The sequence below is a fragment of the Ciconia boyciana genome, chromosome 7 (assembly GCF_034638445.1).
Source record: "Ciconia boyciana chromosome 7, ASM3463844v1, whole genome shotgun sequence".
Classification (NCBI taxonomy): domain Eukaryota; kingdom Metazoa; phylum Chordata; class Aves; order Ciconiiformes; family Ciconiidae; genus Ciconia; species Ciconia boyciana.
This window is the reverse complement of record NC_132940.1, coordinates 61,071,215-61,087,095: the sequence shown is the minus strand read 5'-3', so window position 1 is coordinate 61,087,095 and position 15,881 is coordinate 61,071,215. Positions and strand designations below refer to the sequence as shown.

The 15,881-nt window shown below is 40.9% G+C and overlaps 1 protein-coding gene across 9 annotated transcripts in view; it reads left to right on the top strand.

The window, feature by feature from the left end:
* The window catches only part of ECT2 (epithelial cell transforming 2), a 42,287-nt gene that overhangs the window by 6,981 nt on the left and 19,425 nt on the right, over positions 1-15,881 (top strand). For 4 of the 9 annotated variants that reach the window (XM_072866847.1, XM_072866845.1, XM_072866846.1 and 1 more), the window contains exons 5-18: positions 239-1,342; positions 2,732-3,016; positions 3,813-4,345; positions 7,189-7,346; positions 8,410-8,489; positions 8,591-8,683; positions 9,614-9,796; positions 10,356-10,445; positions 11,494-11,601; positions 12,789-12,862; positions 12,997-13,127; positions 14,130-14,245; positions 14,445-14,507; positions 14,892-15,114. In XM_072866847.1, coding sequence (XP_072722948.1) covers positions 7,217-7,346; positions 8,410-8,489; positions 8,591-8,683; positions 9,614-9,796; positions 10,356-10,445; positions 11,494-11,601; positions 12,789-12,862; positions 12,997-13,127; positions 14,130-14,245; positions 14,445-14,507; positions 14,892-15,114 — 1,291 coding nt within the window. In that variant the 5' untranslated portion in view covers positions 239-1,342; positions 2,732-3,016; positions 3,813-4,345; positions 7,189-7,216. Of the gene's footprint in view, positions 1-238; positions 1,343-2,731; positions 3,017-3,812; positions 4,346-4,460; positions 4,664-4,814; positions 4,834-7,188; positions 7,347-8,409; positions 8,490-8,590; positions 8,684-9,613; positions 9,797-10,355; positions 10,446-11,493; positions 11,602-12,788; positions 12,863-12,996; positions 13,128-14,129; positions 14,246-14,444; positions 14,508-14,891; positions 15,115-15,881 lie in introns of those variants that run through there. The other 5 variants (XM_072866852.1, XM_072866854.1, XM_072866849.1 and 2 more) reach the window with 4 other exon arrangements.

The window sequence follows — 15,881 nt, the reverse complement described above, 5'->3', positions numbered from 1 at the left end:
GCCGGGGATCGGCGGGCTGCGGGCCGCACGGCTGCCGGGGGCTTCCCCGCTGCGGCCGGGGGTCCCTCCTCAGGGGAAGGGGCTGTGCCCGGCCTCGCCAGCCTGGCCTCGCCCCGCCGGTCCACACGAGGCTGCCCTGCCCCGCGGCCGTGGGCCGACAGAGCTCGGCCATCGTGCGCTAGGCCACCAAAGGCCACCGAAAGCTGCGGTGCCGCCTTCTGACTCCCCTCACCCGCAGCCAGGCCCGCATCCCTTTGTCACCTTGGGCTGCCAAGAGCATCTGTGTGGTTCTGTGGGAGCAGGCGAGGCGGCAGCGAACCCGACCCACGCGCAGGCCCCACCGCTGTTCCCCCTCCGAGGCTGTAACACCGGACGACGTGCGCGGTGGCGGCTCCTTGTCGACAAGAGACCGGGACCACCAGCGTCCCGGCAGTGAGCCCAGAGGCTGTGAAGGAGAGATGAAGGCTGTTAACGGGGATCGATTCCAGTCGGTCCGGGAGGATCCCAGGGCCGGTGTGTTTCCAGGAGGAACTCGGGGACATCCTTATTTTAGCTGAAGAAACTGTACTGCTTCTCACTTAACACATCACAAACCAATTCCAGAAAGGAGATTTTTTTTTTTTAAAGTTTGTTTATTTTGTAATTTTATTTTGGACTGGGAATTTTTTTTTTTTTTATTAACCTTGGTCAGTAACAAATTTTGGTTTAATGCAGGAACATTTCTTGTCCCTAAGACAACAAACTTTTCTAAATAGGTCTTTTTCATCCCTATAAGCACTTTCTTGTCAGATAAAAACCCTCTCTACAACACGCAGGAAATATAAATACTATAGAGTTCAGCCTTGACACAAATGACTACTTCATACTTAGTCACAGAGCTATCTTCAGCAACTTAAAATATTTATTTAAATAGCCAGATTCACATGCATTATGAACCTAATGCAGAAAAAAGAATGAGCACTAATTTTAACAGTAACATTGCTTTTAAAAATGAATTAATACTACTAAAAAGTCACATAGAAATATTAAAGAGAGTCCTGGAAAGGACAAGTTGCCTTTAAAAACCGACATGAAAAGGTAATAAAAGGAAAACATGTTTCTAAGACGTGAAAGGTCAGCTTTTAAGCCAGCTCTACTGGAATTGGAGTAAAACCTCACTGATTCTAAAGGTTGCAGAAGAAAATTTCTGGAATTTGTGAGGAAGTAAGACTCTCAAGCATCTTTAACCTTTTTTCGTAACAACAGCAGCTGGAGTTTCTGTAATTTTCACAGTCAGTTTTGAGTAGCCTACGGATGTGAAAGGGCTGTTGGGAAACAAGCTTTGTGAAGAAAGCAGCACAAGGTGAGATCCCTGAGGTCTTGTACCGAGTCGTCCCTTTCTGTATTGTTTTGTGCTCACACTTTCTCTTTGGCCTTGTGCCCTGCTTTCCTGCCTCCTTTGCTTTGCATAGTCCTGTTCCCGTGCTTTCCCAGGCATCTGCCCCTAAAGTCCACACCCAGGATCCTTGAGCGTAATCATTTGTACCTGTCTCTTTCAACAAAAATCATTGTTCCCAAACCTCCGGCAAAACTGGGTCTAGTCCCGCTCCTCTCTCATCTACTTATCTCTTCAAAAAAGAGCTAAAAAGGCTGGATGGACTTTTTCTGAGGTTTCTCATGCTCCCACTGACCCCCACATACATCTTGGGCTTGATCTCCTCCCTTCCTCACATTTTGAAAGCTACTTCTCTGGCTAAACTGAATCAATACTTCTTTCAGGAATCTGTTTTTTTTCCAGGCACTTATAAAGAAGTCAGTTGGTTGAAAAAATAAAATGCTGTGGTCTGAGAAAGATTCCTTTCTTTAAAAAAAAAGATAATCAAACCCCCAAATGCTTGCAAGATATCTAGGGGACAAGCAGTCTACCTACGTAAACTCCCACCCTGAAGCCAAGAAATGGTTGCTAGACAGCCAACTTCCCGAGACAACGCAGGGCACCAAGGTCTCCTTCAGGAGACCACCAAGGTCTCGGGGCCCCATCAGCTCTTCTGATGTGGCCTCATTGTCTTTTTCCACAAGGTAGGAGATCCCTGCTCCCAGGAAACTGATGTGAGAGGACTCATTTAATGGCTTAATCTCCTGGAACCTTCTCCCTGTGGGTGTTTCAGCGAGAGGAAACTATTTAGCTATTTAATAAATGTTGTACTCCTGCGTTGCTGATAACTGGAAGGAACAGCAAGTTTCAACTGCGTGTTACATTTTACAAAACAAAAAATAATAGGTGTTTCTATTTCAGAGCCTTTTATAAGAAAGCACTTAGATTTTTAAATGTCAGACATATAAAGAATAGCAATTATTTTTGCCATGAGTCCTGGTCTAAACTTTAGTGATAATAAATGCACTTGATTAAAAAAAAATGTTAGTCACTTTTCTTAAGTGATTGCAACCTAAAATTTGTCTAAGTTCTGTCAGTCCCAGGAAAGATAGCTTAAGATGGTTCATCAGAATACCCTAGTTGCTTTATGAGATTGTAATTCTGGATTTTCAAGTATATTAAAAAAATGGCTAATGCCCAAGTCACTCTCCATATGCACAGTGAGCCTATATTTATGTACTGAACGCTTAGGTATCTATTATTTTCTTTTTATTCTTCTTAAACCTTTTATTCTTTTTAAACCTTTAACTGAGAGGTGATGCATGTACCACCTGTTAATCCTTAGCCCCGATAAATATGCTTCTCCTGTCTTTGCAGGCACAACATTTTATATAGCTTTTGTGAGGATCTAGAGGTCAAGTGGAAATTAATGTACAATCACCAGTACCTTTTCCAGAAACTATACTGCAGAACTTCTTCCAAACCTAGGAGAAACCTGGTCCCTGGTTCAGGGTGTGAGGGAAACTGAAGACCCGGCTCAAAAGGACTTTGTAAGAATGCAAAGAAAGGAGAGAATGGGAAAAGGCCAGCGAAGGGCAACCTGGCCTGGAACTGCAAAATGATGGCCCAAACTGGTTCTTCAAGGTGACAAAAGGACCTCAGGTTAGGCTGTATTTTGACTGTAAGTCATTGTTGCAATTACTCTCTACAAAATACAGTAATTTTATGACTCCATAATAATTGGCTGACTCAAGCGTCAAAATTGGAATGGCGTCCTTGGTTTCCAGGCTGTTATTCTGAAATCTTGTCCTCAAGAAAATAATCCTAACTTATGTGTCCCTCACAAGCAAATCTTTGTTCACATAAACAACACCTGCTATCATCTCCTTCTGCTTTTCCTATTCTGTTTTTCTTCCAAATCTTAAAGTCAATGGACTCTTACTGGCACTAACGGCTGCTGGATCAGTCATGAAAATGCCTGAACTAATAAAAATCTGTAGTATAAAAAAAAGAGTAAGATCTAAGAACTCAATTTGGCATATAAGAATTCAGTATATAACAGAAAATTCTATAAATAGAAAATACCTCTCTTCATTCTTTTTACATCAAGACAGTGAGACATTATGCTAAATCAGGTTTCAAGAGACACTGAGCCCCTATGAAAGAATTCCTTCCCAGATCAGAAAGTTTCAGTATTGGAGAAAATTAAAAAGAAAGGGATGGTAAAGCATTTGGTATAATTTGTTTTGGGGTTGGTGCCATTGAGTCAGCTGATTGACTTTCATCTTGACCAGTCATATTTTCTCCTGTCAGCTCTTTTCCCTCGTATCCTATAAACTGGTTATTCTGAATATATATGCATGCTAATATCCCCGGCAAGGCAGAGCTTACTAAATTAGTAATAGCATTAATATTTTTATGGTGGCCACGGTAATTATTTATCCTCCCTTTTGCGTAGTGCCCGAAGGTGGTCTGAAGGACAGCTGGACGCGCTGTGCCCTGCAGCGCCCACGACACGACGGGCTGGATCAGGCCACGGCGAGGGGAGCGGCGACAGGGAGGCCCGGCGGGCTGAGGGGCACCGAGCCGCGGGCAGCCGCGCCGCGAGTCTCCGCCGGGGGACGCGCCCTCCCGCACACGCTGCGGGCCGTTAACTGCCATCTCCGTACGGCCTCGGGACAGCTGTCAAAGCGGCTCTAGAGCTCCCCGCTGCCGGCATGCGGCCTGCCCTGGCCCGCAGCCGGACAGCGCCTCAGACCGGCGGCCGCGCCTGCCCGCTCCCGCCCGCCCCTGCCGCCGCCGCCGCCGCCACCGCTCCATCCGGGCCTCTCCGCTGCGGCCGTTGGAAGCGTTCGAACCCCTCCAGCAGCCAATCAGCGCAGAGCGCCCCCCACCCCTTCAGCAACCTGCTCTCGGGAACCGCAACAAGGGCTGTTCGTCTGCCCAGGAAGCCCCACCGCCAATAGGAGACCGCCCAGCCATTAGCGGCAGGTGCGCCATCCAATCAGAGAGGGAAGGAGGCGAAGCGCTGTCCAAAAAGGGAGGGGAAGGGGCGGGATATCTCGGAGTGATATCGAATGAGGTGGCGGCTTACAGAGGGGCGTTGGGGCCGGCAGCCAATGCGCGACGCGCTTAGTGCGGCGGCTCGCTTTTTGAATTGGTGGTGGTGGCGGCGGCGGCCGCTCATGGCGGAGGTTGTCTTTGCGGCTGGCGGCAGGTGGCATCGGCGGTGAGCGGGGACCTGGCCCTGGGCGCCGGGAGCGGCGCGGAGGACGCGGCGGGGCTGGGCCGAGGCCGAGGGGGACAGCGGTGGGTGCGGGCGGCTGGGGCGGGGCCGGCTGAGGTGGGCCGGGGCTGTGCCTAGGGCACCTGTGAGACCTGGGGGCCTGCTCGGCGCCGCTCCAGGCCCTCTTTAGGCCTCTAGCGGTCTCCTGGGCAGAGCGGAGGCCCAGGCCCGCTGGCCTCTGCTAGTTTATAAGGTAAGAGAGGCTAGCGGTACCTAATCTTGCCTCCGGCCGCCTCCCAGCAGGACAGCTTGGTCACGCTCCTGGGTGGTTCCTCGGGAGGGAAATGGGCGACGTGGGAAGCTTTTTTTTTTTTTAATGTTGTCTCCTTGCTTTAACAACATGTTTTAGCGTGTGGATGTTTTGTGACCTTCAGGCTTTCCACAAACTGTTGGGAGGTGGTGTGTAAGTGTAATGCTGTAAGGGCATTCAGGTCTGCCTGAAGCCTGTAGTGATGGTGTTCTGCCTTTTGTTATTTTTTTATGTGAGGGGAAACTGTTATGTTCATGTCTTCCATGTACTGTTTGTTCTGTATCTTGGCACTCTCGTTGTGTAAGTCTAGTGACTAGTATTATGTTATTAATTAATATGTGACCATTAAAACAGGGAATATTTTTTTAAATACACCCAGAATGGAACCCCATAAATAAATAAATTGGGAAAAGCCATAAAGAAAATCAATGCCCAGCCCAAAGTATGGGCTTCTCCTGAATATACTGTGAAGTTCTCTGTAAGTGTGTGTTCATATACATGTTATTAGGTATAACTACAGCAGCATGACAGGAATCATATTGATGTCTCGGACTTTTTAAAAATAATCTGTAGCATTTAAATTTAATGGTACCCTTAACTGGAGGGGTTTTTTTAGTCTGATTTTACATATAACTGTCTGTGTGGTAATCATTATTAACAGTATGGTTTGAGTCTTCCAAGATTATGCTTCCCTCCACCCTCACTGCCAAAGAAGAGGTAACTGTATAGTTCCTGGTGGTATCTTTATAACCTTCTGGACAGGTGATCCCTAAAGACTCTTTGTGCTTAAAGTTGCTTTCTCCTCTTGCTAGGTCTCAAGCTATCGAGAGATAAACTAGCAGGGTGACTGGGACTTACTGCTAGGAAACTTAAATGTGTGGAGCCTGCACAGCTGTGTGTGACATTGAAACTGCAACTAAGGTGGCAGTTTTGGTAACTGAATATGCCTAGAATTACAATAGACTTGTAGTGTTCACTTATTGCTCATCACTATAGTAGGAACTTACCTGATGTATTATGAAGGCATGAATCCTGTCCAAGAGTCTCAAACATGATCTCCTAACCTCTAGAAGATAAACTCTTTTCTATATTGCTGTTATGCCAAAACACCCATTGTTTTTTGTCTTCTGATTTTTACTTTGCGGTGTAATTGGACAGGCATTGCACGACTTGAAAAATAATATGTGCTGTTCTCTAAGGGTTTTACTACCTCATAAGTCCTCTTTCGGACAACGCTTTAATGTATTATTTGGGTGGCTACTGTTTTAAAGGGGCATTTACAGTCATGAGGAGAACAACTTCAGTTAGTGATACAGAGGGCTATTATACTGCAGCAGTTCAGACAGTGGTTATTCTAGGTAACTTCTGATATCACCGTGTCAATGTTTACATTTGTGTGAATGATGAATCACAGGAAATGTATGCTGCTTGATTCACACACAAAAGAAAATGTGCTACGTGTTGGGCAGGTGTCTTAGAACAAATTTTCTGGTACAAGATTCAGGTAGCTACTGGTACAAAATGAGAGGAATAAGAATTCTGCCTTTCCAGTATGTGACAGGTTTGTTTGGGTAGGGAGAGCACAGATATATTCTGCCTGTGAGAAGACAGAAGACCTCTTTATCTGATGATGAATGGGTACTTCTACTGTAATATAGTTAATGGGGGACAATAGACTAGATCATACAGATAGACATATATATGCTTATTATCTTTGTAGAGACTCTCATGCATTTTGAGAAACCTAATTTTTCTTTGAGTAAATACTGCTGTTCTACTCCCTGGGTGGTCATTTCTATGTAACCACAGTAACTCTAGCCAGTTTGCCTGAAAAATCGAATTTTAGGAAGATGTTGTGTGTACCCTAATTCTTCTGTTAATGTTTCACTTTAACAATGCTAACCCTGGTCTCAAGTCTAGCTTATAATATTTTCACTGAAGCAAACAAGTGCTTTTAGGTTGTTGGTGTTTTGTGATGAAACTTTTTAAAATGAACACTAGAGTTAGTGCTTCCCTGGTGCTCAGAGTTGAAGTACCCTCTCTGCAGCTTTCTGTGCAAATGAATTATTTCTGTGGTAAGCAGCCTGCTCAGAACCATTTCTGTAATAGGTTTGTTGTCAGTCCTTTCTACCAATTGTGTGATTCCGAAGATTCTTTCAGAACTACTCTATCTGTGTTAATAAGTCTAAATGTTTTGTTTTCAGAAGTCTGAAGTTACTTCTGACTGCCTTAGTCATAGAACTCTTATTAATGAGCTTTTTTGCAACTGTAACTTAGTTTAGCACATCTATCTTCTAGCTGTTGAAGAAAGAAACAAGACATAATCATGGCTGACAACAGTACGCTGGTGTCCGAAACCGGGAGGAGCCTCTTGGCTGATTCTTCTGTCCTTGATTCAAAAATTATAGAAACCTCCAAAGAGAATGTATTTCCTGGATCTGTTTTGGATGTTGAAGGTAATGGGAGAAGCTTATTTTAAGACTCCTATGTTTTTATAATGACTGATTACTTTGTAGGTGTTTGGTAGTTTTGAAAAAACAGAATTGCTTTGCTGAACTACAGAATTGTATGCAGGGTAGCCAAAAGGGTGTTGGTTTGGTATTCTTTCTCCAAAAAAGGGACTGTCTTAATTTTTAACTCATCTTGTTATAAAAATTTGGGGTTACAGCCATGAAATCAGATGAGTCTTCTGGCTAATATATAGAAAGCTGTTAGTTCCATTTGATGCCTCTTCTGTGGAGTAAATAATTCTAGGTGATATTTTGACATCAGTGTTTGGAAACCACAGCTGCTCTGTTTTGTAGGATTACAGGCAGTCCCTAGAGAGATGAATAGTCTTGAGCTTGAAATTAATTCAAGAACAAATCTTGAAATTAAAAAACAACAAAAAAGGTATTTTTGTTTTTCTGCAATGCAGTAGCCAAAATCCAGTGGCAGTCTTTTGGTGCAAGTGACATGGAGGCAACACTTGTCCCTTCCTCCTAATATTTTGAAAGCTTATTAATATGTGGATAAAAAGGTCAAGATATCTAACTTCAGTTCTGATATTCCTCGGTGAAGCTGAGCAGTTACTAAGAAGTAATGGACCTTGTCAGCCAGGAACACAGAAACTAGAGAAGATACCAGCTGTCTATTTTCCAGCAAATCTTGGTATCTAATTTTGCTAGAAGCATTGTCAATACTTTTGTTGTTTTTCTTCCCCCCCCCCCACCGCCTCTCACCCTTGCTGACTCTTCTTGCATGTTCTTGCTTTGACTGTAAGGTAACTGGTCATGAATTGCAGGGTCTTGTTTCACCATATACTAGAAAGTTTTATGCTCTGTGGTCAATTGGTTATGCCTTAATTAAAGGACAGGCTTGTTGAGATAACATTTATTTTCAGGCTTGTTCCTGATAAACAAGGTGTCTTGAAAGGCTGCAGTCTGCCTGTATTCTTCTGTACATTATCGATTGATTTTTAGACCTAACATGGATTTTTCTATTAAAATATTAATATTATCCTTGTTTCTCTATAAACAGAAGAAATGCCTCAAATACAAACAAGAGTGGTTTTGGTTCAGGAAGCAGGGAAACATGAGGAGCTTCTGAAAGCCTTGGAGGTATGTGGGTCTAAGATAAAACAGTCACTGATATGAGATGGTATGCTTTTAGACTTCTAGTAACCAATTTGGTTCTGTACTAAAGTTCTCCTCTTCCACAGACCATTAAGATAATGGAAGTACCAGTTATAAAGATAAAGGAAACTAGTCCTGGTAAATCAGAAGAAAAACTAATAAAAAGTATTATTCATATGGTATGTCATGCAATTAAGCACATGTGATTGCATGCAGCATGTTGTACTTCACTGGGACTGAAATGTGCTTACACTTTAATTTATATTAATTGGGCATAATGGTCACAATATATGCTAATGTTTCTGATGGTGTCACTTAAAGCTCATCAAAATTGGCACTTTTTTTACAAACACTTTCTCAAATATGGAAGTGATATCTGCAGCTCTTAGTGGTGTTTACTAACAGGGGGATAGAAATATCAATGGAGACATTCAACTGCATGCTTATTTTCAGTGAACACATAAGTTTTTGCTATGAACTGACTTAATAATTGGTTAATTGACTTCTCTTTCAAGTGAAAGCTGCATTTAAACTTAAGTGTAAGAAGTGGTTCTCCATTTCTTGATGTGAAAAACCTAGAAAATAAAATTTGGAACTAATGATTGAAATTGGAAGAGACTAAATTTTTAGAGCCCTTAAAAATATCAAGCCATGAACAAAATTGACTTGTGTTCTTTAGATCTTATGCAGCAAGGAGCTTGCTGTTGCAAGCTGGATGCTACTTTTTAGTAGTATCCACAAGGACCTTTAGCTATTCTGACAGTCTGAAATTTCATTTCTCTTGTGCTTAGTTTGTTTTTTTCTTTATCTGTAGATATTTCCAATACTATATTATCAGCATGAACTGATACGTGAACTACTTGAGTAACTAGAATTCTTATTCTTCAGAAGCGGGAATTGCTTTAAGACTTTTTTAGGTGCAGTTCATAGCTATTCTTATGCTAGAGAACAGTGTATCTCATTCAGCTTTCACAAATCCAAAGAGTCTGTCTCTTAAAATCTGAATTATACATTTTTCTAATGGTCCACCATAAAAATCAGTTGAATTTTGGCACTAGTGTAAGTATGTTGCCTGAATAATGCTTTCCCCTTCATTCATGTCAATCAAGGAAATTAAAGTGCCATACATAAAGACAGACACAATAGAAGAGCTCGGAGATTCTGATTCCCCAGAATTTGAGACTATCTTCGTTGTATCAGACTTCCAAGATTCTACCTTTAACAACCTCTGCAAAGCAGATTGCCGTGTCATTGGACCTCCAGTAGTACTGCACTGTGCACAAAAAGGAGAGGTACGTGCTTTCTGTTGACATCAGCTGAGTAGCTCTCTGGTGCAGTGAGTTCTAAATATTAAGCATTCAAAAGAAAATCTATTTTGCTTTGCCAATCAATCATAAATATTCTTAGCAAGATACTTTTAAGAAAAGCAGGTTTCTAATATTGTGTTAGAATATTGCATGTAGTGTGAAAGCACAGGCAGACAGTAGTGAGGCTACAACTACCGCAGTAGTTGTGGGAGTTGTTGACCCACTAGTTGGGATTGTGCCATTAGGAAAGGCAGCATACAAATGATGCTCCAGCACACACTTTATATTTCCAAAGGTTGTCACGTAAAGGGGATGGATTGGGGAGGAAAAAAGGATGGAGCGCTACCTGTGGAACTTGGGGATGGTCTAGTTACTTTATCAGAACGCTGGCAGGTGTGGAGCTGAGGTATAACTGAATACACAGACTTGGACTAGTGTCTGATGCATTTTAATGCTAGGAACAATAGTACTGTATTAAAGATAATGTTAAAACTTTAATGGAAGCAGTATGCTTTTGACTAATAAGCTTACTTCTTACTTTCAGCCTTTACCTTTCTCCTGTCGTCCACTGTACTGTGCAAGTATGTTGAACTTGGTACTGTGCTTTACAGGATTCAGAAAGAAAGACGAATTAGTAAGACTTTTTTTCCTTTGGATTGGTAAAACTATGTTAAATTTATTTTCAAAATACTCTTCTGTTCTATCACCCATAGGGTTTAACCATGACTAGAGCTCGTATGGGGGGAATGAATTGTTTGTTCTTTTGTTTTGTTGCATGTCCAGAGGTAGTGATGTTTGAGGATGGGAACAAAACTGTTTCCTTGTCCAAGTCATTTTGTCTATGCCATTTTTGGTCACTTTTTTTGTTGACTGACATTAAACAGCTCTAATTCAGTAGGGCTTAAAGATTTGTAGACTTAGGCTTCAGATAAGATGATGTTTACCCAATAGTGTCTTCTTATTTGTACAGGTAGTAGTGTGGTCAAGTAAAGCTTTCTAGTCCTGTTTGGAGCATTTGCAGACATGTTATCTTGCTGCCATGCTATCTTGCTATCATTCTATCAGGACTTTAGTCTTGACATATCTAGTTATGAAGTGGTTTGATACTCTAGCACTTTGCTTTTCCATTTCAGTGATGCAGTTGGCAGCTAATGTCCCTATTGGACACCTGGGAATCAACAATATGGCTCCACATCTTCATCTGGGAAAAAAAGCAACCCAAAAGAAAAGCCTTTGCCCAGTGTTAGGGAAAGTTAGATTTGATATGCTAGATTCAAATTGGACAAATGGCAATCTTATGTAAATTCTGGCAATTGCCCCTTCAGGTAGAATTGACTAAATCAATGAGGATAACATGCCTCAAATCTTTTGTGTGTGAAAAGGTGAAGGCATTATGTATGATGATCACGAGCGTAGTGGTGGCTTGGGTAGTCTTTCTCAAGCTACATAGCAAGGCTGTATTAAATGTTAAAAAAAAGTTAATAGTTCTTCTGATGTATCAGCTATATCTTCTCCTGTAGATGTGAACAAGCTGTTTTAAGAACAAATTGGAGCATTTCTATTCCTAGACATTTAATGTAACCTCCTGTAGCTTGCTTTGTAAACTATTTTTGTACGGCTCTCACTCTGCACTGTACGCTTCAAAAGATATACTGAAAACTTATTTCATCTTTATTTTTCAGGTTAAGCTAGTGACCTTGGTTCATCATATGGGTGGAATTATTCGAAGGGACTTTAGCTCAAAAGTTACACATCTGGTGGCCAACTCAACACACGGAGACAAATTCAGAGTATGTAAGCTTGAGTTGGTACTTCATGGAAACTTTTGGAATTCGGCTCTTGTAGACTAGCTCTGTAAATTATATTTCAGCTTGTAAGTTGCTGGGTTCTTTCCTGTACTAAAAACAATGACTTCTAACTGTGAGTTCATCTCTGCCTGGTGTTGAGCTTTGACATGTTTTTTGTCTCTGTTAGAGATCTAAATAATATAAATTGCCTAAATGCAGAGATTTTGAAATAGACTAGTAAATAACAAGAACCAAAATGTTTCTGAAGTACTTAAGCACTGATGTTATCAGTACTTAAGACACTGATGAACATTTGTTCATCATCAATGAAGTGTTTATATATCAACATGCCTGCTTTTTTTGTCTGTCCAAACTATAAACTTTGAGGTAACTTGCAAAAAACTTCAGTACTCAATTTGTGGGCATCTTCTTTTAAAAATTATTTTTAACTTGTTATGTATAAGCATTCAAATCTCCCTTTATGTTATAAATATGTGGGGTTTTTTTTTTCTGACAATACTAAAAGGGAATCCTTCAGGACGTGTATGTCCAGTTGACAAGTAAATACAAGTTTATAGGTTTTTGTACCATGGAATATGACATAGTGATGCCTATGTCCCTTGACTCTCCCTTGTTTGAATTCTTAGTAGGCTGTTGCTTTTTTCCTAGTCTGTCTTTCTAATCTTCCAGTTGGAAGAGGAGACCTACTTTCTAACTTTGTTCAAACACTCCTTTCTGCCAACTCAAAGGGAGAAAGTAGGAAAACTTTACAATGTGTCTCAAGCAGTCACGGAAGTTACCTTTGGAGTAGTTGCTTTCTCTTTGGTAAAAGCAGGCTGGGATGTTTGTCTTCATACAAAGTATCAAAAGCAGAAAAAAGATCCCATATTCCACTGGAGCAGAGATTTGGGTTTGTGTTTTTGTGAGTGGTGAAGGGTATCAGACTAATAAAATGGTGCGCTTTTGAGTAAGTGTCAAAATAGTTATTGATCTGATCTCCTAGTCACTGAAGAATTAATACATTCTAACTCTTGGGAGTTACAGCTGGACACGATTCTTGAAGGAATATGTTCACTTTTTGCAGCATCTGTCTTGAAAAGTAAAAGCAAGGTTATGAATTTTTTTTGGCATGGGAAAGACTTAAATGGAAATACTTACTTGGTACAATTTGTGCTTTTCCTGTTTTGTAGATTGCTGTAAGTCTTGGTACTCCTATCGTGAAAGCTGAGTGGATTTATAAGGCTTGGGAGAAAAGGAATGAAATGTAGGTGTTTATTTTCCTTCAACTTAACCTTGCATCCTGTTAACCTGTGGTGTTGTGAGCTTCTGTTTAAATAGTGATGTAGCACTGATTTAGTGACCTTTTTGTGCACCTTTTTTTTCTCTCTCTTTTCCCAGTGATTTCTGTGCAGCTGATGATGACTTTAGAAATCAGTTCAAGGTTCTTCCCTTCCAGGATTGCATGTTAAGTTTCCTTGGATTCTCTGATGATGAGAAAGCTAACATGGAAGAAATGACAGAAATGCAAGGTTCTTGTTTATGAAAGTTGACCTGTGGAAGGAATGGGGTTTATAGCTGATAAATACTTCACTGAAGCTGAAATGCTGGATTGTGAATCCTGAAGCATTAATGAAGATTCTTCAACTTGGAGAGCTATAAATTGATTTTTAGATGTCGTTGTATGCATAAGTTCTGCTAGCTGTTGGAGACTTCAAAATTCCTAGGCTGATTGAAACTAGACAATTTATAAAGAAGTAATTATAGGATTCTTGAAGGTATCCTGGAAAACTTGCTACATAGTATATATTCTGCTTCAGTTTTCATAATCAGTTTTGTGGTATGTGTCTTTACATAATTCACAGAAGCATCTACAATGTTTACAACTTTGATATGAATCATCACTGGTAAAACTCTTGATTGGAAGTGTTCCATTTTTTGGCAGTGTAGTACAATATTAATAATCATATTGACAGTAATGATGTAGCAGATAACTTGCAAGTCTCCAGCCTTGTATTGCTAGAGTTGCATGTAACAGAACTATAGAAATGGGAATGGAGCAAGCTTGTAACAGCAAGGCTTTCTCAAAAGAGATGAAAGGCTGGGTTTGCTCCCCGCTGCCCTGACCTGTTTACCTAAAGCTACTTGTAAGATTGTGACATGCACAGTTTCTAGCTTGTGGATGTCTTTAGGGTGAGTCTTCCTGGCCTGCTCTTCCAAGAAACAAGAAAAGCTTTCCAGAAGAATATTGCATGTATTGCCAGACAGGTTTAAATGCTCTCTGAACTCCATGTACTCTTGACTTTTCAATGTCTACTTTACTACTGCATGTTATATGCTATTTCCTAAAAGCTGTCTGCTGCTGATAATATCTGGGGTGTTATGTAAGCCCAACAACTGATCGGCTCACTGAAGAGTTCATCTCTCTTTGGCTCTTCTCTGACTAATGATAGGTGCCACAGAACTATCAAGTGAGCTACTAATTTCTAACAATAATATTCTTCAGTCTTGCTAATTTGCCTTTTTTTGTCTAGGAGGACATTATTTACCAGTTGGTGATGAAAGGTGTACGCACTTAGTGGTTGAAGAAAGTACAGTAAAAGATCTTCCATTTGAACCTTTAAAAAACCTTTATGTTGTAAAGCAAGAGGTTAGTGCTGACAAATTCTTGAAAGAATATTGCTATATAATACTTGGTTTGTGAGACACCTTTTTTTTTTCTCTTCAGAATAAGCCACATGTTTGCATTTAGTATGCAAACTGCCTTACTATTATATATTTTGAGTATTTTTAACTTTGGGTGAAGCCCTGTAATGCGTTCTTAATGTGCGTTTTCTTTTTTCCTTTAGTGGTTCTGGGGAAGCATTCAAATGGATGCCAGAGCTGGAGAGTCCATGTATTTATTTGAGAAGGTATGTTGAAGAAATATCTCACATGATGTGCAGCATGTATTTGGTGGTAAAATTAGCATGTGCAATAGTATGTGTGGGGCCAGAGATAAAATGTTTTAAAGCAGCAGTTAAGTTCCAGATAATCCATTATAAATTTTATACATAGAATACTAATTTGGAAAAAACTGTTTTCTGCTTCCCAAAGGTTGAACTTATTTTTTAGTCAAAGAAAATACTAGTATGGTTTCCAGTTAAAAAAAAAAGGGGGGGGCTTTGCCCATTTTTCCTCAGCTTCCCGAAGAAGAGTTGTGTTGTGTGGTGATCCCTGCAATTAACTTACCTTTGCACTGACTTGAGCTGGACACAGTGGGTGAAAACACTAAACTAAACTTTCTTTTACTACAGTCAGAGAGTCCTGGCCTCAAGAAGTCTGTGTCACTACTTTCTCTGAATACTCCAAACAGCAATCGTAAAAGACGCCGTTTGAAAGAAACTCTTGCACAACTGACCAGAGAAACAGACATGTCGCCATTCCCTCCTCGGAAACGCCCATCAGCTGAACATTCACTTTCTATTGGGTCCTTGCTGGATATTTCTAACACTCCAGACTCGAGCACTACCAATGGAGGTAGAGCTAAAAACTTTCATTCAGACACGCTAGAAACGTTTAAGAGCTCTCTGCATACAAGTGGTAACGGTAGTGGTAGGAAAGTCTTACAGGTATTGCTACAGATTTCCTGAGTAATTCTAGGCTTTCTCCTTTTCAAAGTGTGCAGAAAGCAGAATTGGAGTGAAGAGTTCAGGCACAGACAGAGGCCAGGCTGCCTCTTGTCATCACAGTAAGCATATTCATACCTGAAGGAAAACAAGGAAAAGATATGGAGTTGATAAATATGAAGTACAGTACTGTGTCTCCAAAATGCTTGAAATACTCTGAAAATCTGCAGCAAATAAGCAACACCATTAACAGTAAATCATCTAGAAGCCTCTCTAGTAGGATACTTGGAAAAAGGAGGACAAAGATTCTTTTGTAAAGGAATTAAAGGGAAAATTCCTGCAAAGCCCACTCCTCCTAGGTCTTTGAAAAGTTCTGTTGAGGTAACGCTCTTTGTGCCAGCAAACTGTCATGTCTGAAACTTGTGTATTAGTCAAAAGCTAATATCTGAGGTTTGTTTTTTTTAAAAAAAACACCCCAGTTTCATCATATAGAGGAAGTATCTGGAGTTACTACCTCTTTTTAAAAGCCCCTGTATACAAGTCAAGTAACTGATCTTAGTGAGGCACAACCTGTAAGTGATAATTCAGAAGGAATACAGGAAAGATAAGCTTAATCTCAAAGACCAGCTTTCTTAGATCATGCTAGCACTCTTGTAACCCCTGGTACGGAAGTTTCTT